Raw genomic sequence first — 22,930 nt, 5'->3', positions numbered from 1 at the left:
AACTTTAAATGAGTTAACAAAGAATTACAATAAAGTATGCTCTGTGCTTGCCATATAATGGATCCTGCATATCAGAAGTATTGAAATTTTGATCAATGATAGCAATATCGCTGAGGATAACATATGTCTCTTGAATTAAGGGTTTGAAGCTAAAAGACAGTGCCTGTTTGAATGACCTAAGAAAAGTGGTCTGTGTTTTGGCATAGCATACTTGCTTCAAATCCTTCTTTCTTGCAGTCCCTGTGTTTATCCTCCCCGTATTGGTATATTCATAATATCAAATGCTGAAACCAATCTCAACTGTGTTTATATTTTTTAAAAATCATTAAAAAAATCAAAACAATATAACATAGGTAGATAAAATATTTTATTATCATTGAATTAAAATTCTAAAATTTAGAAATATCTCCCCCCCTTTTTCTTTTCTTAAATAGGATAATTATGCTTACAAACTGACTATATAAAGGACGATAGATCACTTCGGTGCTTCACAAATCACAACTGAAGACCCAAAAACCTAGCTACAATAGAATGGTTCTAGATTAGACCCAAAATCAGACACTAACAATCACAGAACTGTGGCCACCCATTATTGAGGCATTTTTTACAGTTTTTCTTTCTAAATAAATATTATATATGAGATTTGTCAAAATTACTGCAAACAATTATTGGAGCAAAATATCATGATGCGGCCGCCAGTCCTTCAAATTTTATCTCAAGCTGAACAAATGGAATCTTGAAACTGGGATAATGGACCACATAGACGTGGACGTGATACTGTATGTCCTGCTAGTGCCATGAAGAAGATGTACCACCAAAGTGGCTTTCATCCATTTAATTTTCGGCTAATTTTTGCCCATTGTCGGCCTCACCCTCGACAAGGACAACACTAACAGTAAAAAGATGAATAATACATTGCAATCCAAAACGACGGCGTCTAAGGGCAACATCAACATTCTTAGCTGTCCACCATGTCTACCATGAAATATTATGAGAGTCGACGTTGAAATTACTGCACTGCAAACAATTATTGGACCAAAATATCCCCATACAGCTGAACAAATAAATGGTACGAAACTTGAAAATGGACACGTGGTTTTGTTTTGATTTCTGTCTCTTGTAGTTTGGGGTTTTTTTTACGACACAATATCATAATTTTTATGTTTGCAATAAGTATTAACAATATTACTTGATTGGTTTTTTTTTATGGTAGTTGTTGAAATAATTTATTTCATGACACAAATTGAAATAAGAGAGTACAATTAACAAATTCAAAAAAGAGTGTAGTAAAGAGAAAAACAATTTACAATATTTATTGATATAGTTGATATTTGTTAATTCTATAGATCCTTATTTAACAAATGATTTTATTCAACAATTTATTTAAATCAATTATTAGCTAAATTCAATTTAATTTTATAACAATGAACCTATTATTACAATCACTTACCCAAAGTCTATAATTACGATTAAAGTTTATGCTATAAAAAAATACCAAATGATGTTGAAATATGTAATGCAACAGTTACAACATAGGCAGTTAAAATCCCAATAATACTACTTTAACCTTTGCTCACAAGTGCATTTACGCATTCCACTATAAGTATACATAAACACCCGGTGCTGCTGTTTTACAAGTATAAATAAAGCAGCTGCCTAAATACCTAAACAGCATCCCCAACTCTAAGTTTTTATTGCATTCCTTTTTTCTTTTTTCTAGCTTTTCTATCAATGGAATTTCGTTATGTTCCAATCTTCGCTATGGCGCTTGTTGTGAGTACTAACTTCTGTATAAATATTTAGAGCTTAATAATTTTATTTTGGATACAAGGCAAATGGGTATTTAATTAATTAATTTCGATGCAGCTTGCTGTTGGAGCAACGAGACATGTTGCTCTACCAGCAGAGATGTACTGGACGTCTGTGTTCCCAAACACTCCAATGCCCAAAGCCTTGCAAAATCTTTTAATCCCCCCTGCTGCTGCTGGTTTGTTTTCAATTTTCTTTTCTTTTCCTCAATGATTGAGTAAACATATATAATTCAGGTAAGTCTTCTAATGCTCTAGATATCTCTCTGCAAATGAAATATATGTAGGAAATTACATGAAAAATGCTTTGGCTAATATGATCAAAAGGTACAAAGGAAATATGGCAGAGGGTAATAGGAATTATGAAAACGCAGCAGGCAATTCAAAACAAGAGTTTGGAGATGGAAATATGGCAACCAATAAGGACATTTTCTTTTTTGAGAGTAAGCTTCGACCTGGTACTAAGATGAACTTAAAGGTGCTAACCAGTAAAGCCAGCAAAACTGTTTTCTTACCGCGTCCAGTTGCGGACTCACTCCCCTTTTCAACTAAAAAGTTTGCGCAAGTCTTGAACTATTTCTCGGTGCAACCAAAATCTGCAGAATCCAAAATACTCAAAAAAAACAATCGAGGATTGTGAAACACCAACCATTGAAGGAGAAGATAAGTTTTACGCTACATCATTGGAGTCTTTCGTGGATTTCGGTGTTTCTAAGCTAGGGAAAAACATCCAGCTTTTGTCAGCTGAGTTGGAGAAAGAAACGCAAAACCCAGAGTTTAGTATTGGTGATCAGGGGGTGAAATTGATGGGAAAAAAGGAGATAGTTTGTCACAAAATGGATTATGCATATGCTGTGTTCTTCTGCCACTCAATTGCTAAAACAGACGTGTATAGGGTTCCATTAGTTGGGGCAGATGGGACAAGGGCTACAATATTGGCTATTTGTCATGAAGATACTTTAGCTTGGAGCCCCGGACACTGTTGGGAAGAAACCGAACAACCGAAACAAAGCGAAAGCACAACCGGTATTCTTTCTCTCCTTATAACTCCTGTCAAAAATTATGGCAAGCACAATAGCACAAGATATGTTCTCTAGCAACCTTAATCAACACAAATTAACTAATGCAACCACAACAAAAATAAATAGAGACACCGGTATTTTTACGTGGAAAACCCCTTTGAATCAAGGGTAAAAACCACGGGACTTTAGAGTCCGATCAAGAATTCCACTATCATCAAATGTTCAACTGCAAGATCACAATATCAAGCCTACAACAAGCATTCAACTCCAACAAGGCTAACAATATATAATCTTTAGCAAAAGAGAGAAAAATGAGAGAATATCACCAAAAACGCAGCTGCTGAAAAATGGGTATTTTCGATGCTATAAGACTCAGATGAAAAATCCGACCGTACAAAGTCAAGAACACCTTATCGCCTAGCTGCTGTCCAAAAATCAGCTCAATCGAACCACGGATGAACCTTCGATCGAAGAGTTGATCACTACTGCACCAAACTTGAAAAACTGAAATTTTTTTCTCTCTTTCTCTCTGTTTTAATTTGAGATTTTTTTTTTTGTTTTAGCTCTGCAAAAATTTCTGCCCACATCACCCGTTAAAAGCCCCCCAAAAATGGCTTTTGACAAAACCAAAAGAGACAATAAAATGTGGCGAAATTATGGGTTTCCACATAGTGGGACCCACACCTAACAAATCTCCCCTCCAACTATGTGGGAATTCCTCCATCTGGGAGGTCAAATAACATGCTTCAAACTTTCCTCTTGGTAAGGCCTTCACAACATATCAAGACCGTTATCATTAGTGTGTATCTTCTCAAGCTCTAACGACTTAGCTTCAAGAACATCTCGTATCCAATGGTACCTCACATCAATATGCTTAGATCTAGCATGAAAAGTTGAGTTCTTACCAAGATGAATAGCACTCTCGCTATCACAAGACAGGACATACTTCTCCGAGTAAAACCAAGCTCATGCACAAACTTCTTCATCCAAAGCATCTCCTTACACGCCGGTTCTTTCGCAATGAACTCGATTCATGGTGGACAATGCAACACACTTTTGCGTCTCGATTGCCATGCCACAGCTCCCCTGCATAAGTGATTAAGTAACTCAAGTAGATCTCCTCGAGTCAATGTCTCGGCCATGTCTCGAATCAGATACCCAACAAGAACGGGTTTCTCATTGCGAAACAAAGTTTCATGTTGGAAGTGCCACAAAGATATCTCATAATCCACTTCACTGCATTCCAATGCTCTCTGCCTAGATTAGAAAGAAACCGACTAACTGTACCAACAGCATAAGCTAAGTCTGGTCTCGTGCAAACTATTGCGTACATCAAACTACCCACTATGAAGAGTAAGGAATTTTCGCATCTCTTCCTTCTCCTTTTCTGTGGAAGGACTATGCTTAACACTCAATCTAAAGTGCATAGCAAAGGGAGTATTCACCGCTTTAGCTTTGTCCATACTAAACCTTTGAAGTACTTTCTTAATGTACCTCTCTTGTGATAACCATAATTTCTTGGCCTTTCTATCACGTGTCGGTCTTATGCCAAGAATTTGCTTTTTGGCCCCAAATCCTTCATTGCAAAGGATTTACTCAACTCTTGTTTCAACTTCTCAATTCTAGAAGCATTCGACCAACAATAAGCATATCATCAACATAGAGTAAAAGAATAATAAAATCATCACCGAGAATCTCTTAACAAACACATAATGATCAAGTAGTATTCTTGTAGCCTTGCTCCCCATACAGACTCAAACTTCTTGTACCATTGCCTTGGAGCTTGCTTCAAACCATACAAGCTCTTCTTCAATCTGCACACATAGTCCTCTTTCCTTGTGCAACAAAACCCTCTGGTCTGCTCCATGTAAAGCTCTTCTTCCAAGTCACCATGAAGAAAGCGGTTTTCACATCCATTTGTTCAACCTCTAGGTCATAACAAGCTGCCAAACTCAGTATAGTTCTAATAGAGGACATCTTCACAACCGGAGAAAATATTTCTTCAAAATCAACCCCATTTTTCTGAGTATAACCCTTGACGACCAATCTAGCTTTGTATCGTGGAGATGAATACTTCTCTTCTTGCTTCAACCTATAAACCCACCGATTATTCAAAGCTCTTTTGCCCTTGGGCAGTTTCACCAATTCAAAAATATGGTTCTCATACAAGGATTGAAGTTCGTCTTTCATCGTTTTAACCCACTGATCTTTACATTCACTCTCCATAGCCTCTTCATAACATTCAGGTTCTCCCCCATCAGTCAAAAGAACATATTCATCAGGAGAATACCTGACAGAAGATCGTCGATCTCTGGAAGACCTTCGAAGTGGAACTGCTGGTGGAGCTATAGGTGCTTGTTGTTGATTATTCACAACATCATCCATGGGAGTATCAAAGTCACCTATAGTCTGATGGTCACCACTAACATCACCATGCACATCATCCTAGATAGGATTTGGTAAAGAGTCTAGGGGAACCGGATTCACATCGATCAAGTCACCACTACCTTGTGAATCCACTTTCTCCATCTTATCAATGTCATCAATGGTCTGATCCTCAATGAAGACATCATCTCTGCTTCTCACGAGTTTCTTCTGAACTGGATCATTGAATCTATAACCAAACTCACCATCTAGACCATAACCAATAAAAATGCATTGTCGAGCCTTGGCATCCAACTTGGATATTTCATCCTTTGGAACATGAACAAATGCTTTACAACCGAACACACGTAGGTGATCATATGACACGTCTTTACCAAACCAAACTCTATCTGGCACATCACCTTTTAAAGGAACACTAGGAGACAGATTTATCACATGTGTCACTGTATTCAAAGCTTCAGCCCAAAATGATCTTGGTAACTTTGCATCTGACAACAAACATCTGACTCTCTCAATCAATGTTCGGTTCATTCTTTCAGCTAACCCATTTAACTGTGGAGTCTTTGGTGGTGTTCTCTGATGTCTGATTCCCTGTCGCAGACAATACTCATGAAACGACCCTGTGTACTCGCCACCATTATCAGTACGAATGCACTTTAACTTCTTCCCAGTTTCCCTTTCAACTGATGCTTGAAACTGTTTAAACACCTCAAAGACTTGATTTTTAGACTTCAAAGTGTAAACCCATAGCTTTCTTGAACAATCATCAATGAAAGTCACAAAGTAAAGTGCACCACCATGTGATCTTACTTTTATCGGACCACAAACATCTGAATGGACCAACTCTAGCAACTCTGATTTCCTATGAGGAGGATGGCTTCTAAATGAAACTCTTCTCTGCTTTCCTGCTAGACAATGAGCACAATTCTTCAGTATAGCATTCTTTAAACCCGAAAGTTGATTCTTCTTTGCTAAACAGCTAAGCCCCTTCTCACTCATGTGACTGAGTTGTTTATGCCACAACTCAGTTGAGCTGTCATTCAGTGTCACATTCACCGTCTCTCGAGAAGACAAAGCTTGCATCAAGTAAAAATTTGAGCTCTTCTTTCCTCGAGCCACAACCAAGGAGCCTTTAGTCAGCTTCCACTGCCCTTCACTGAAGGTGTAACAGAATCCCTCATCATCAAGCTTTCCTGCAGAAATTGTAACGCCCCTTACCCGAGACCGTTTCCGGAGTCGAGCACAAGGCACTACTAAACTTATTTGAGCACTTAACCAAATTTAGATAATTTATATAATACTTTTCAGACAAGCTGTCCAACTGTGTCATAGTTGCTAAATAATTCATATCTCGAGTTATAAAACTCGAAATCCAAATCCGTAAATTTTTTCTGAATTTATACTCATATATCTACTTACCAATTTTTTTCTAGAATTTTCTGTCAAGCCAATTAGTACAGTTTATTATTTAAAATCTCCTCTGTTTCAGGGTTTGACTACTCTGACCTTTGTGTATTACGAATCAGATATCTCTCTGTACAGAGCTTCAATAACTATGCCGTTTGTCTCTAATAAAACTAGACTCAATAAGGAATCTGTACATATAAAGTATGACTTCTAATTATCTTTGTAAAATTTATGGTGAATTTCCAAAGTCAGAACAGGGGATCCAGAAATCGCTCTGGCCCTGTTTCACAAAAATTTAAACATCTCATAAAATATAGCTCATATACCTGTTTTGCTTCTTCCATATGAAAATAGACTCATCAAGATTCGATTCCATAATTTATTCATTATTTAATTCCATTTTTACTATTTTTAGTGATTTTTCAAAGTCAAACTACTGCTACTTACCGAAAACTGTTTTAGTACAAATATTGTTATCTAGTTTATAACATCTTTACTTCAATTCATTCAAACTCTATACATGCCATATAAATCTTTAAACATAAAACAAAAACTACGGAATTGATCTGAATAGTGTGCCCTGTTGTGTTGATCCGATCTACCCACTTCACTTCAAGTCAATCTACATAAAAATATTAAACACACACAAGTAAGCTTATTGAAGCTTAGTAAGCTCATAGGCATATAAACACAAATCATATCAAATATCGTACACAATCATATATCTATTAGTTTAACTATTTCATCCTCCAAATCACAATTTCATTAATAACTCATTGGAATAATTTCCATATGGCAACTCACAATTTAACTCCCTTAGGCCCATTTCTCATTTACTTCATTGTCAAATTAGGGAACAATAAGGAATTGAGTGCTTCATTATCACATTGCCATAGTAAACCATGGACTTTCACATTGATACGCATCACACACCAAGCCATAGCCTTGCCATGGTCTTACACGGTTCACATATCATACCGAAGCCATATCCTGACATGGTCTTATACGGAATCACATTATCACATTATACCGATGCCATAGCCCACTATGGTCTTATCTGAGTCACATTATCACATTGCACCGATGCCATAGCCCAGCTATGGTCTTAAACGGGCACACTTGTCACATATGTTTCGTCAACTCATCAGGGTCACAGAATAGAAGCACTCAAATCCATTGTTCCTACTAATTTGTACTGGACTAATTTGTAAAAGTCGTAGAAATTCAGGGACTATTCTTGAATTTTTCCTTTCCACGATTCAGTTCATTTTCTTGATATGATGTAAAATATGAAAACCAGCTTTCTCCAGACCTTCTATGGCGTTTTAGCTGAGAAAATATGAAGAAAATGTCTAGATTTTTCAATTACATCATTATTTAACTATTAACTTTTATGCTATTTCCAATTTTGCCCTTGTTCACATTGTTTTCTTGCTTATTTCATACCCAAACCGTCCAGCCATTAACCTTTGGGTCTAATTGCTCTTTAAATCCATCTTTTAAATACTTAAGCTATTTACTCACAATTTAACAAATTTTGCGCTATTTTCAATTTAGTCCTTTTAATTAATTAGCCATCCAAACGTTAAAATTTTCTAACGAAACTTTAATACTAACTCAATGACACTCCATAAATATTTATAAAAATATTTATAGCTCGATTTTCAACTTTGAGGTCTCGATACCTCATTTTTGACCCGTTTGACCTAATAAATTCTTTTAATTCACTAATTTCACCATTTCACAAATTCTTCTAAATTCTTACTTGACTCATAAATATTAAATTAATATCTTGTTCAATCTTATTTGTCGAATTTAGTGATCTCAAATCACCATTTCCGACACCTTTGAAAATTAGGTAGTTACAACTCTCCCCTTTAAAAATTTCGTCCTCGAAATTTGTTACACAACAGATTTGGATATTGTGATCTCATTGACTCTCTGTTTCCTGTGTTGCCTCCTCCAATCCATGTCGATGCCATAACACTTTTACTAACGGTTTTCGTTTATTCCGTAGTTCTTTAACTTCCCGAGCTAATACTTTCTTGGTTCCTCCGAATAAGTCATATCGATTGTAGCTCTATCTCAAGTATGAGGAATCACATGTGAAGGGTCCGATCTATATCGTCTCAACATAGATACATGAAATACATTATGGATCTTCTCAAGTTCGGAGGCAAGGCCAATCTATAAGCTCGGACCGATCCTCTCAATGATTTCGTATGGTCTGATAAATCGTGGACTAAGCTTTCCTTTTCTACTAAACCGTAAAACTTTCTTCCACGGAGAAACTTTCAAGAACACACGATCACCCACATTGAGCTCTATATCTCTTCTTTTCAAATCTGCATACGACTTTTGACGATCGGAAGCAGCTTTCAAACTTTCCCGAATAATCTGAACTTTCTCTTTAGTTTCCCGAATTAAATCCACTCCGACTAATTTCGATTCACTTAATTCTGACCAATACAACGGGTTTCGCACTTCCTTCCATCTGAGCTTCAAACGGTGCCATTTTGATACTAGCTTGATAAGCTGTTATTATAAGCAAATTCATTTAAAGGTAAGTACCTTTCCCAGCTGCCACTGAACTCGAGTATACAACACCTTAACATATCTTCCAAAATCTGAATCACTCGCTCTGATTGTCCATCTGTCTGAGGGTGAAAAGCTGTACTAAATTTTAACTTAGTACCTAAAGCTTCACAGTAGTTTATTCCAAAATCTCAAGTAAACCTCGGATCTCGATCGAAATAATTGATGTCGGCACCCATGTAATCTCACAATTTCGACACATATAATTCCGCTTAACTTATCAAGTGAAAAATCATTCGACCGGAATAAAATGCGCCGATTTAGTTAATCATCTACTATCACCCAAATCGAATCTTTTTCTTTGAGTCACCGGCAATCCAGATACAAAATCCATCGTCACATGTTCCCACTTCCATTCGGAATCATTACGGGTTGTAACAAACCTATAGGCACTTGATGTTCACTTTTACTGTTGATGATTAAACATTTTGCCACAAATTCACAAATTTCCGTTTCATACCAGCCACCAATACATTTTTTCAAATCACAATACATCTTCGTACTACCCGGATGAATCGAGTACATACTACTATGAGCCTCGATAAGATATCCTTCTTCAATTCTAGATTATTCGGGACACAAATTCTATTACGATGGTATAACATACCACTATTATCAATAGAGTAATCTAAGTTCAAATTATCCCGAACCATTTGTCGTTTCAACACCAACTTCGGATCTTCATCTTGCAATTCGAATTCGTTGAAAGAATCTGGTTTTGTCTTTAATTCAACTAATATAGAACTATTTTCATTAATGCACAAATGAGCATTTAACGCTCAAGAGCAAATAATGATGATTTCGACTAAGTGCATCCGCCACTACATTTGCCTTACCGGATGATAATCAATGATAAGATCGTAATCTTTCAACAACTCTAACCATCGCCTCTGTCTCAAATTCACTCTTTCTGCGACATTAAATATTTCAAACTTTTATGGTGCAGTATACACATAACATTTCTCTCCATATAGGTAGTGTCTCCAAATTTTTAAAGCAAATACTATGGCACTAACTCAAGATCATGTGTAGGTAGTTCCTCTCATGTGGTTTCAACTGTCGAGAAGCATATGCTACAACTTTTCTGACTGCATCAATACACAACCTAAACCATTCGAGACGATCACTATATACTACATATGGCACACGATTCAGTGAGTTAACACCGAGCCTCTGTCAACATTTTCTTTAATTGATCAAAACTTTGTTGGCACTCATCATACCATACAAACTCAACATTCTTCCGTAATAATTTAGTTATCGGTGAAGCAATCGGTGAAAAATCTTTCACAAATCGACGATAGTAACCACTAATCCAAGGAAACTTCGCACTTAGTAACATTCTTTGGAGTTTTCCAATTAATCACCGTGACACCTTACTCGGATCTACCCGTATACCATCAACTCGACACAATGTGACCCAAGAATCCCACTTCATGAAGCCAAAATTCACATTTACTAAATTTTGCATATAACTGTTTTTCCTTAATATCGTAGTACAATTCTCAAATCGAGCATGCTCGGATTCGTCTTTGAATAGATCAAGATATCGTCAATAAACACAACCACAAATCTATCTAGGTAAGATCGGAAAATTCGATTCATTAAATCCATAAAAGCGGCAGGAGCATTTGTCAAACCGAATGGCATAACTAAGAACTCATAATGACCATACCGAGTTCTAAAAGTCATTTTGTACATCACATTCCTTTACCTTTAATCGATAATACCCAGATCTGAGATCTATTTTTGAAAACATCTTGTAGCATCCTTAAGTCGATCGAATAAATCATCAATACGAGGCAAATGATATTTATTTTAATTGTTACCTTATTCACCGCTCGTAATCTATGCATGACCTCAATGAACCATCTTTCTTTTTCACAAATAAGACAGTGCAACCCACGGCGACATACTCGATTCGATAAACCCTTTGTCTAACCGCTCTTGCAAGCTGCGTTTTAACTCTCTTAATTCTGCTGGAGCCATTCTATACGGTGTCACCGATATGGGAGCTGTTCGGAAGCACATCTATCACGAACTCAACTTCTCTATCGGTGGTAACCGGTAATTCTTCAGAAATACATCCATGAATTCATTTACAATAGATAGTTGCTCTAACTTTGATTCAGAACTTCGAGTATCAAGAATATAGGCTAAATAAGCCTCATTTCCTTTACGCAACAATTTCTGAGCAGACATAAAGGAAATCATTCTAACCATGTCATCCAAATTTCCAGACTCAACCAAAATAATGTCTCCTGTTTGACATTTCAAACTAATTTGTTTTTCTCGACAATTCACTATTGCGTTATGTTTCATTAACCAGTCCATGCCCAAGATAACATCAAATTCCCGAAAGGGTAGTAGCATCAAATCAGCGGGGAAATCACAGCCCTTAACTTTCAGTGGACAGTTATGACATATTAAATTAACTACCACACTTTGACCTAACGGATTTGTAACTTGTACATCATAATCAAGAGGCTCAACAAATAAGTTCTTTTCAGATGCTAACATAGTGCAAATATATGAATGAGTAGACCGTGGTCTATTAAAGCATACACAGGAACATCATAAAGATAGAAAGTACCAGCAATTACATCTGGAGCTGTTGCTTCTTCTCTCGCTCGAATGGCATAAGTACAAGCAGGAGCCCTAACTTCTGATCGGCTAGCAGTATCTTTCATACCCGAACGAGTAGCCCTCAGTAATCGCTTTCGACGGGCGTCTTCCTTTTTGAGGAAGAATTTTCGGTTTCTCCCTCTGTTCCACTTCTTCTACTTGTAATTGGGGACAATCACGAATAAAGTGATCAGTGGCCCCACATTTATAACAAGCCCCTAATTTACTTCTACATTCACCGGGGTGACTTCTTCCACAATGTTGACACTTGGGCCTTTGGGTATTTTGTACACTACCCACACTAACAAAGAAGTCTGTCAGATGCTTTGTAATCAGATTGTCTTGGCCTACTTTTTCTTGATCTTTCTGGTACTGAAGTGGCTCGATTGAATTCCTCTTTAAATTTCTTCACTGGTAAAGCCGAAAATGACTTAGATGCACTTCTTTTGAAAGATTCTTTACTTCTTCTATCTCGTTGCATCTTTTTATTATATACTTCTTCAAGCTTCTGAGCACGATCTGATAGAACAACAAATTCTCGTATCTCAATGCCCCCTATCATCATTTTAATCTCATCATTAAGCCCTTCTTCAAATCGATACACATTTCTTCTTCATTGGGTACTATATCTCGAGCATATTTGCTCGGATAAACAAATTCTCTTTCATATTCAGCCAACGACTTGTTTCCGTCGTAAGTCGAGAAATTCTCTTTTCTTCTTATCCGGATATCTTCTACCGACATATTTCTTCTTAAATTCATTTTGAAAAATTCCCAAGTGATCTTCTCAAATTTGCATACAATGACTTCTATTGTTTCCCACCGTTATAAGCTTCTTCTTTCAATAATGACACGGCACATATTAAGTAATCATCCGGTGAGCACGCCATTTGCTTAAAACCCTCATTATACTTTGTAACCAATATTCACTTTAACGGGGTCATCGTCTGTTCTTCCCAAATTCTTCACCCCATGTTTTCGAGCTTTTCAAATAGAGAACGTTTGCGATTCGGTTGTCGGAGGAGGTGGAGGAGCAACCGGGGTACTACTGAGATGTTGAGATAGGGGAGGAGGTTGCGAGTCGATTTCTTTCTCGCACATTCTCATTATACCACCGATTCATGAATCCATAAATCATATTTTTGAGTTCTTGTTCTCGCATCAATGAAATCGAGCTTCACTACTTGTTCCTTGTTCGAGATTTGTACTCGCTATTAACTTCTTCTTGCTCGGTTTGTTCGGTCTATCGACATCTTTTCAAATCGAAGATAATCTATAATAAAAACAAGGATTAGATCGGATCATACACAACACACTATCATGATTTATATGGCATGTAATTCTAGACACTTTTCACATCATACATATTCGAGAATCGGCTAAACCAAGCTCGATACCAATAAATGTAACGCCCTTACCCGAGACCGTTGCCGGAGTCGAGCACAAGGCACTACTAAACTTATTTGAGCACTTAATCAAATTTAGATAATTTATATAATACTTTTCAGACAAGCTGTCCAACTGTGTCATAGTTGCTAAATAATTCATATCTCGAGTTATAAAACTCAAAATCCAAATCCGTAAATTTTTTCTGAATTTATACTCATATATATACTTACCAATTTTTTTCTAGAATTTTTGGTCAAGCTAATTAGTACAGTTTATTATTTAAAATCTCCCCTGTTTCAGGGTTTGACTACTCTGACCTTTGTGTATTACGAATCAGATATCTCTCTGTACAGAGCTTCAATGACTATGCCGTTTGTCTCTAATAAAACTAGACTCAATAAGGAATCTGTACATATAAAGTATGACTTCTAATTATCTTTTTAAAATTTATGGTGAATTTCCAAAGTCAGAATAGGGGATCCAGAAATCGCTCTGGCCCTATTTCACAAAAATTTAAACATCTCATAAAATATAGCTCATATACCTGTTTTGCTTCTTCCATATGAAAATAGACTCATCAAGATTCGATTCCATAATTTATTCATTATTTAATTCCATTTCTACTATTTTTAGTGATTTTTCAAAGTCAAACTACTGCTACTTACCGAAAACTATTTTAGTACAAATATTGTTATCTAGTTTATAACATCTTTACTTCAATTCATTCAAACTCTATACATGCCATATAAATCTTTAAACATAAAACAAAAACTAACGGAATTGATCTGAATAGTGTGCCCTGTTGTGTTGATCCGATCTACCCACTTCACTTCAAGTCAATCTACATAAAAATATTAAACACACACAAGTAAGCTTATTGAAGCTTAGTAAGCTCATAGGCATATAAACACAAATCATATCAAATATCGTACACAATCATATATCTATTAGTTTAACTATTTCATCCTCCAAATCACAATTTCATTAATAACTCATTGGAATAATTTCCATATGGCAACTCACAATTTAACTCCCTTAGGCCCATTTCTCATTTACTTCATTGTCAAATTAGGGAACAATAAGGAATTGAGTGCTTCATTATCACATTGCCATAGTAAACCATGGACTTTCACATTGATACGCATCACACACCAAGCCATAGCCTTGCCATGGTCTTACACGGTTCACATATCATACCGAAGCCATATCCTGGACATGGTCTTATACGGAATCACATTATCACATTATACCAATGCCATAGCCCACTATGGTCTTATCTGAGTCACATTATCACATTTCACCGATGCCATAGCCCACTATGGTCTTAAACGGGCACACTTGTCACATATGTTTCGTCAACTCATCAGGGTCACAGAATAGAAGCACTCAAATCCATTGTTCCTACTAATTTGTACTGGACTAATTTGTAAAAGTCGTAGAAATTTAGGGACTATTCTTGAATTTTCTCCTTTCCACGATTCAGTTCATTTTCTTGATATGATGTAAAATATGAAAAACCAGCTTTCTCCAGACCTTCTATGGCGTTTTAGCTGAGAAAATATGAAGAAAATGTCTAGATTTTTCAATTACATCATTATTTAACTATTAACTTTTATGCTATTTCCAATTTTGCCCCTTGTTCACATTGTTTTCTTGCTTATTTCATACCCAAACCGTCCAGCCATTAACCTTTGGGTCTAATTGCTCTTTAAATCCATCTTTTTAAATACTTAAGCTATTTACTCACAATTTAACAAATTTTGCGCTATTTTCAATTTAGTCCTTTTTAATTAATTAGCCATCCAAACGTTAAAATTTTCTAACGAAACTTTAATACTAACTCAATGACACTCCATAAATATTTATAAAAATATTTATAGCTCGATTTTCAACTTTGAGGTCTCGATACCTCATTTTTGACCCGTTTGACCTAATAAATTCTTTTAATTCACTAATTTCACCATTTCACAAATTCTTCTAAATTCTTACTTGACTCATAAATATTAAATTAATATCTTGTTCAATCTTATTTGTCGAATTTAGTGATCTCAAATCACCATTTCCGACACCACTGAAAATTAGGCCGTTACAGAAATCAAATTCAAACGGACATCCGGTGCATGTCTGACATCCTAGAGAGTTAACTTTGTTCCATTGTTACTCACTAAGCTAACATCTCCCATACCAATAACCGAAACCAAACCATCATTACCCATCTTCAATACCCCAAAATCACCAGGAGTATAAGATGTGAAGAATTCCTTCCTCGACGTGACATGAAGTGATGCACCAGTATCAATCACCCAACTAGTCTCGTCGCATGTTAGGTTGACCAAATTCTCATCACAAATAACTAACAGATCTTCACGAGTAACAGTAGCAACACGCTCGGATTTTTCATCGTCATTCCGATCGTATTTTTCACCACCACCTTTGTTCTCTTTCTTCCACTTGAAGCAATATTTCTTGATATGACCTTTCTTACCACAATGATGACACTCAAGATTCTTGTATCTCGATCTTGACTTGCTTCGGCTTTTATCTCCACCCTTTCCATCTTTGTCTCTGCTTTCCCCCCTTCTCGATAACCAACACCTCTGACCGTGATGTAGAACCACGAGATCTTCTTTTAACCTCTTCATTCAACACACCACTCTTAGCCAAATCCAAAGTAATAATACCCTGTGGGGCAGAATTAATGAGTGAGACTCGAAAGGTCTCCCAAGAGTCTAGTAGAGTAGCAAGCAACCAAAGTCCTAAAATCTCGTCATCAAATTTGACACCCATACCAAGCAACTGATTCATCACACTCTGAAATTCACTAACATGGTCACTATAGACATTCCTTCTTTATATTTCAACGCCATCATTTTCTTCAGCAAAAACAACTTGTTATTGCCCGACCTCGAAGCATAAAAGCTTTCAAGCTTCTCCCACAATGTTCGAGCATGTGTCTCCTGATCAATGTGGTTGTAAACATTTTCTTCAACAAATTGCCGAATAAAGCCACACACTTGTTGATGCTCAAATTCCCATTCTTCATCACTTTTGAATCGGGTTTTGAGTAGTAAAGACCGGAAGATGCAAAGCCTTCACAAACAACAAGTCCTTCATTTTATTCCGCCAAAGTTGATAATTTGTGCCATTCAACATAATCATCTTGCTCGTATTAATTTCCATAATTATCGACACAATAACCAAGCTCGGTACCGGTTTGTTGGGAAGAAACCGAACAATCAAACAAAGCGAAAGTACAACCGTGTTCTTTCTCTCCTTATAACTCCTGTCAAAAATTATGGCAAGCACAATAGCACAAGATATGTTCTCTAGCAACCTTAATCAACCACAAATCAACTAATGCAACCACAACAAAAATAAATAGAGACACCGGTATTTTTACGTGGAAAACCCCTTTAAATCAAGGGTAAAAACCACGGGACTTTAGAGTCCGATCAAGAGTTCCACTATCATCAAATGTTCAACTACAAGATCACAATATCAAGCCTACAACAAGCATTCAACTCCAACAAGGCTAACAATATATAATCTTTAGCAAAAGAGAGAAAAATGAGAGAATATCACCAAAAATGCAGTTGCTGAAAAATGGGTTTTTTCGATACTACAAGACTCGGATGAAAAATTCGACCGTACAAAGTCAAGAACACCTTATCGCCTAGCTGCTGTCCAAAAATCAGCTCAATCGAACCACGGATGAACCTTCGATCGAAGAGTTGATCACTGCTGCACCAAACTTGAAAAACTGAAATTTTCTTCTCTCTTTCTCTCTGTTTTAATTTGAGATTTTTTTTTTTGTTTTAGCTCTGCAAAAATTTCTGCCCACATCACCCATTAAAAGCCCCCCAAAAATGGCTTTTGACAAAATAAAAAAGAGACAATAAAATGTGGCAGAAATTATGGGTTTCCCACATAGTGAGACCCACACCTAATAGACACTTGGCTTTTCAGACTCTCAAAGTTAAGCCAGGAACTGTTCCCATCTGCCATGTTCTATCAATAGACGCCCTTGTTTGGATTCCCAACTAAAATTCCTAATTATCACCAAAACAAGTTTTCATGAAGGTTATGTTAAATAGGTTTGAACTCATCAACTAGGAACCTGCGGGCCTTATAAAATAAGCCTAGTTGAAGAGTGTGTGTATGTATATATAAAGCATGTATTGGATATTTCATCTCTGCTTGGATATTTGATGAAGGAAGGATTGAATAAAAAACAAAAGCAGATAAAAAATTGAGTGAAAGCAGGATTAACTACTGTTTCATTAACATGAAAGGTTGATACTAAGATTATATAAATCATAAACCTTAAATAAGCTGAAATATTGATAAAATAAATACAACTTGGCTTAATTCAGTTAGATTCATATAACTTTCTTTTTCATTGGTTGGTTTGTGTGTAATCACATGCCAAAATGTTTAATTAAAATTTATCACAGTTTTAATACAAGTTGACAACTTGCAAAGTGAAGAGTTCACAGGTTTAATGAGCTGACAGTTTTGTAGAGCTTGCAATAGTGAGCTCATGGTTCTGATGAGCTCGCAGTTTGTATGGGTAGTCATTTCGCAACATTTATTTTATAATAATTTGTCAAGTGTCTATGCACTTAATGATTTTGATATAATTATTCATAATTCATAGAAAAACACATAAATCAGCATAGATGAAGCAATATTAGCATTGCAAACAAATCAAGTACAAATTAATTTATGATGAGTATATGTAGAAGGTAAATTAACCTAAAATATATAACAAATACACTACCTAATTATTTTTATTTTAAAATTATGATTTTAAAGTTTACTGCAACATTTAAAAAGTAAAACCATCAACCAAATCTAGTTTACATAAATAATAATAAATGATTCATAGGATCTGAAAACATATCATGATCAGCAAAAACAAACCACAAATAATTCTCTCCAAATATTGATCTCTAGTATTGTGAACACAATACCAATACAAAGACACAAATATTAGCACCTCCCTACTACCCTACTTTTCATACAGTTGCCAATCCCTACGTTAGTCTCATATATGAATTTTACCTATAGAAATTATTTAGATTATTGTGGAATTTTAATTAGGTATAATGGTAAGTCGCATTACATTCTTAAAAATAAAATGTAAGTTGAATTTTGAAGATAACATTGTTAAAAAGGCAACCATAAATCATGAAAATAGATTATAAAATGGACTTGCATAATATAAAAAACATTATATTTAAAAAATAATGAAAATTCTCCTTCTTTAATTTTGTTTTCTTCTCCTTACCTTAATTCAAATCCAAAAAAAAAAAAAAAGAGTTATACTATATAAACTTTTTGTAGTCTATCATAGTTTTTTTATACATACTTTTCACATTGGTTGTCCACAAAGCCACAATTATGGCCGTTGCAAATTGTCAAAAAAAATCAAGATCCAAATCTTGATATACCCATCCCTTCCCAAATTTATAATCATATTGAGAAATGTTAAATTGTTAATAGAATATTGTTTTAAACGATTAAAATATAATTTTAAATGCAGTTAAAACATATTAAATGTAGATAAAATAATCTTACATTAATTATTAGATGTTTATACATAAATACTTTAGCAAACCTATAATTTACTTATAACCTCTTCCACCATGATTTTTTTTTTTTTTTGGTTGTTGTTAGTCCACCAATATAATAAACAAGCTACTTGTTAGGGTTATATATGCTATAAAATTTATAGTTATTTTTTAAAATGCGTTTGCTAAAAAGTTATGTTTAGAATAGCTTTGCTATTTTAGTTAAATATTTTAAACTCGAGGTTTGAAATGAATTTTTCTTCTATGTAGTAATTTAACATCACTTTAAATTTCGTGGATGTCAAAATACAAAATCACTTACATTATATTATAAAAAAAGTCAACACCTTGTTTTGAGCCGCAGCATTAATTGCAACGTAATAATCTTGCCTAAGACAAAACATGAAAACCAAGGAGCAGTTGGATATTAGCTTATCAAATACGTAAAAAAAACTTGCTTTGTTTGCATCGAATGCCAAGTCAAAGGATCGGCAACCTGAAAACCATAACTTAAAAATTAAAACAAAACTTAAATAGTAAAATTGTTGAAGTCAGATCCATCAGATTCTTGGTGGCTTACACATATTAATAATATCTACATATAAATACATGGGAAGAATGGGAGGTAACTCCAATGATTGTTAACTATATATGATGATGATCATCCCAAGCTTGCATATGCAGTTGGATCCATGCTTTCATTTCATTTCATGGCAATTCTTCATTTCCTTCTCATTTTCTCTTTACTTAACGTAAGTCGTAAAATAACATCCTTTGCTAATTAATTGCTCCAAGATTAATTGAACCCTTAATTATCGCGGCTTTATCTATAGCTATAATCATTTGCATGTTAGCACATGTAAGTGATATATAGGTAAGTGAAGGGTGATGGTTTTTGTTCATTAATTAAACATTGTTGCTTCCATATTCCAGCTTGCATTTGCAGGAAAGCATGGTACGTTGCCAGAGGAAGATCACTGGATATCTGTGTTTCCAAACACTCCCATGCCCAAAGCTTTGAAAGACCTTTTAGCTCCACCTGCCGGTTTGTTTTCGATTCCCTTTCCTCTTAATTAATTACTTCCCGATAATGATTATGGTAAATGTTTCAACAACTCCTATCTATTTCCACTTGCAAAATATTGTTTATTTTTACTTACTCAATCTGACAATTTCGTCTTAAAAAAAATTTCTCATACAAGTTCAAATAATGTAAAATTCATAACTACTCTCACAAAACATGTAAAACCTAATAAAATGTTAATAAGTTTATACTAGATTATGACACACCCACGATATTGAAAAAAAACGTAACAAGTTTAGAGAAAATTATATAAAATGACTGTAATTGAAATTGTAAAGTCGAGATAGTGAATATTATTATATCTTAAGCTCAAATTTTATTATGTGTATATATTTTTAAGATTTATATAAAATAAAAATTTAAAACTAATATTTATTGATTTATAAAATAAATTCTTTTAATAATTTCAAAATTTATTGGGTATAAAATTTCAGGGTTTTTTTAATGAAAATGAATCCTTCATTTTTTCCCTTTACCTAATTTTTCTTTTGTTTTAAATTCTTACTATTTTTTTTATTTTTAATGAATTGAAATCTATTTCACTTACCATTTATATATACATTATTAACGCATCAAATATAAAATATATGTAGATGTTTATTGTATTTAAGAAGAAAATTTTTATATTATTTTTTAAAGCAAATATGCATAAATACATTATGAGATATACATTTAATTAAGTTGTTTCATGTGAGTAGGAGATTCAAGCAAGGAGTCCAAAGATAAAGATGCGCCTATCAACCCTTTCATAATTTACGAGAACACTAATACAAAAAGACAACCTAAAGGTGTGAATGCTCCTATCAATTCTTTCATAATTTACGGAAAAAAATCAAAAGGTATAGATTTTAAAAAAGTATATTTTTATGAAAATAGTTTAAAGTTATGACACATCATTTAAAAGCTTAATGATAATTTTGGTTGCTTTGTTTTCACTATTCCATTACTTAGTGAGAAGAAAAATAAAATTGAAAAATTAATACTACCTATACTTCAATTTTTTCACTTTGTATTATTTTCGCTTAAAAGTTTACAGATCTAGTTAGATAAAATATAATGTATAAAAATTGTTTTGATGAAAATAATTAATTTAAGTTGTTTTATGTGAACAGAAGCTTTGAGAAAAGAACTCAAAAACAAGGATGGCACAAATAAAAAATCAAAAGGCGTGAATGCTCCTATTAATCCCTTTATAATTTATGGAAAAGAATCAAAAGGTATAAACTCTTTAAAATATTTTCTTTATGAAAAGTTTAGAGGATATGATTCACTTAGATTGAAAAATTGACTATGTTTCAATTTTATCACTTTTTTTTTTTCACATATAAACTTTATATAAGACTAAGTTAGATACAATACAATATATAAATTATTTTGTTGGAAAAAAATAAATCAAGTTGTTTCAAGTGAATAATAGGTTTAAGCAAGGAGCTCAAAACAAAGGATCACATAAACAAAAAATCCAAAGGTGTGAATGCCCCTATCAGTCCCTTCATAATTTATGGGGAGAAATCAAAAGGTATAAACTCTTTAAAATGTTTATATTTATGAAAAGGGTTTGAAGCCAATAGTTTGTAATCCATGGCATATATTATATTCATGTGTTATTCATCATCTTCTTCTTAATAAATCATCACCATAAATTATGGTTTAAGCCAACAGTTTTAGAAGTTAATTCAGTATCTCTAAACTAGTTAGTAATTTAATGCAACGTCTGAATGAATCCAACATGATTTTCACCTCTTTGCAAACCAAATGTAGGAAACAAGAAACATGGGAGCGCTGCAATAAATGGAACAATGTACTTCTTCCAAGAGGATCTGCACCCTGGTAAGTGGGTGAATTTACCACTACTCGCCAAGACGAGGGACTTGGCTACCTTCTTGCCTCAACAAGTTGCTCGGTCAATACCCTTTTCGAGTAACGAGTTTCCTCAAATTCTAAATCTCTTCTCTCTGGATCCCGAATCAATGGAAGCCAATGATATGGAACAAACAATTAATGTTTGTGAGAGAGAAGGGATGCGTGGAGAAGAAATATTTTGTGCCACTTCGTTTGAGTCGTTTGTTGATTCCAGTGTTTCAAAGCTTGGGAAAAATATCCAGTTACTAGCCAACGAGCTTGCGAAAGAAACTAATAACCCAGTGTTTACCATCGGAAGGGGAATACAAAATATGGGGGAAGAGGAGCTTGTTTGCCACAAAATGAGCTATCCATATGCTGTGTTCTTATGCCATTCAATCGACAGTACAATGGTGTATAAAGTTCCATTGGTGGGCATGGATGGGACAAAAGCTAAAGCTTTAGTTATTTGCCACAAAGATACATCCGCTTGGAGCCCCAGTCACCCTGTCTTTGAGATTCTTAAAGTTAAGCCAGGAACTGTCCCCATTTGCCATTTTGCTGTTAGAGATACCCTCGCTTGGGTTCGCAAATGAACTATGCGCAGCTTTGTAACCAAAATGTCACCTTAAAGTGCTGCATAAGCGCCAAATAAATTTTGTTCTAAGAAAAATATAAAAAGCATCAAATAAATTGTTTTTTAAAATTTATATCCTACAATACTTTGAAATAAAAATATATTAAGGAAAGACATTCCATGTTACATATGTGTTGCAAACTTGTACTCTCTTTTATCCTATTGACAAATAACAATGGATTTCACATGGTGAAAATATATCATTGTCTACAAGAAATTAATTTTATTAGAAAGTTGGATGAATGAACATTGGCAAAAAGTACTTGAACCTTGATATATATATGCGTAACAGATCCATTGGAGCCATCAATAGTCCAATGAGAGCAACCCATTTAACGATTAGGTAAAAAAAATGGCCACTCTACAGGATTCAAAATCTGAATTTTTTAAATTCTAATTGATCCAGTGATCGTAAACAATAAATGAATTAAAATGCTGTCATATTACTAGATCTTTTTTTAATGATAAATGAAATGGTGTTATTATAAAACTTGTGCCACAAGAAAAGTTGTAACTTGCCGACAGTGTTGACTTTTGCTATGGACAAAAGTAAATTAATTAAT

The 22,930-nt window shown here is 34.6% G+C and overlaps 2 protein-coding genes and 1 long non-coding RNA gene across 8 annotated transcripts; 2 read left to right on the top strand and 1 right to left on the bottom strand.

The window, feature by feature from the left end:
* Positions 1-1,568: 1,568 nt before the first annotated feature.
* LOC128293070 (uncharacterized) lies at positions 1,569-2,459 on the bottom strand. Its single transcript, XR_008283108.1, has 2 exons — positions 2,324-2,459; positions 1,569-2,074 (listed from the first exon to the last, which is right to left on the bottom strand). It is a non-coding gene; the product is annotated as an uncharacterized LOC128293070 (long non-coding RNA).
* Positions 1,639-3,404, top strand: LOC108452334 (BURP domain-containing protein 7-like). The gene is made up of 3 exons (XM_017750108.2): positions 1,639-1,773; positions 1,867-1,987; positions 2,096-3,404. The coding sequence occupies exons 1-3, from the start codon at positions 1,732-1,734 to the stop codon at positions 2,446-2,448; spliced, it is 516 nt and encodes a 171-aa protein (XP_017605597.1). The 5' UTR covers positions 1,639-1,731; the 3' UTR covers positions 2,449-3,404.
* On the top strand, positions 2,697-22,479 carry LOC108471521 (BURP domain protein RD22-like). Of its 6 annotated transcripts, XM_053028323.1 has the most exons (7): positions 18,928-19,556; positions 19,738-19,849; positions 20,587-20,676; positions 21,001-21,105; positions 21,306-21,407; positions 21,650-21,718; positions 21,966-22,022. In XM_053028323.1, the coding sequence occupies exons 1-7, from the start codon at positions 19,497-19,499 to the stop codon at positions 21,998-22,000; spliced, it is 573 nt and encodes a 190-aa protein (XP_052884283.1). In that variant the 5' UTR covers positions 18,928-19,496; the 3' UTR covers positions 22,001-22,022. The 6 variants fall into 6 exon arrangements, with proteins under 6 accessions (XP_052884281.1, XP_052884282.1, XP_052884283.1 ...); XM_053028321.1 differs by lacking the exon at positions 18,928-19,556 and adding an exon at positions 2,697-2,834 and having other exon boundaries at positions 21,650-22,479; XM_053028318.1 differs by having other exon boundaries at positions 19,390-19,556; positions 21,650-22,479.
* The last annotated feature ends 451 nt before the right edge of the window (positions 22,480-22,930 follow it).

This window comes from Gossypium arboreum, chromosome 5, assembly GCF_025698485.1.
Source record: "Gossypium arboreum isolate Shixiya-1 chromosome 5, ASM2569848v2, whole genome shotgun sequence".
Classification (NCBI taxonomy): domain Eukaryota; kingdom Viridiplantae; phylum Streptophyta; class Magnoliopsida; order Malvales; family Malvaceae; genus Gossypium; species Gossypium arboreum.
Note: the sequence above shows the minus strand (reverse complement) of the source record. Positions and strands in the feature narration are given on the sequence as shown.

Excerpts from the sequence above, each read along its gene's own strand:
- LOC108452334 (XM_017750108.2), top strand. The coding sequence starts at position 1,732 with ATGGAATTTCGTTATGTTCCAATCTTCGCTATGGCGCTTGTT. Across the intron at positions 1,774-1,866 it reads TCTTCGCTATGGCGCTTGTT|CTTGCTGTTGGAGCAACGAG; the intron begins GTGAGTACTAAC and ends ATTTCGATGCAG. Across the intron at positions 1,988-2,095 it reads AATCCCCCCTGCTGCTGCTG|GAAATTACATGAAAAATGCT; the intron begins GTTTGTTTTCAA and ends AAATATATGTAG.
- LOC108471521 (XM_053028318.1), top strand. The coding sequence starts at position 19,497 with ATGCTTTCATTTCATTTCATGGCAATTCTTCATTTCCTTCTCATTTTC. Across the intron at positions 19,850-20,586 it reads CCTTTTAGCTCCACCTGCCG|GAGATTCAAGCAAGGAGTCC; the intron begins GTTTGTTTTCGA and ends TCATGTGAGTAG. Across the intron at positions 21,408-21,649 it reads TTATGGGGAGAAATCAAAAG|GAAACAAGAAACATGGGAGC; the intron begins GTATAAACTCTT and ends AACCAAATGTAG.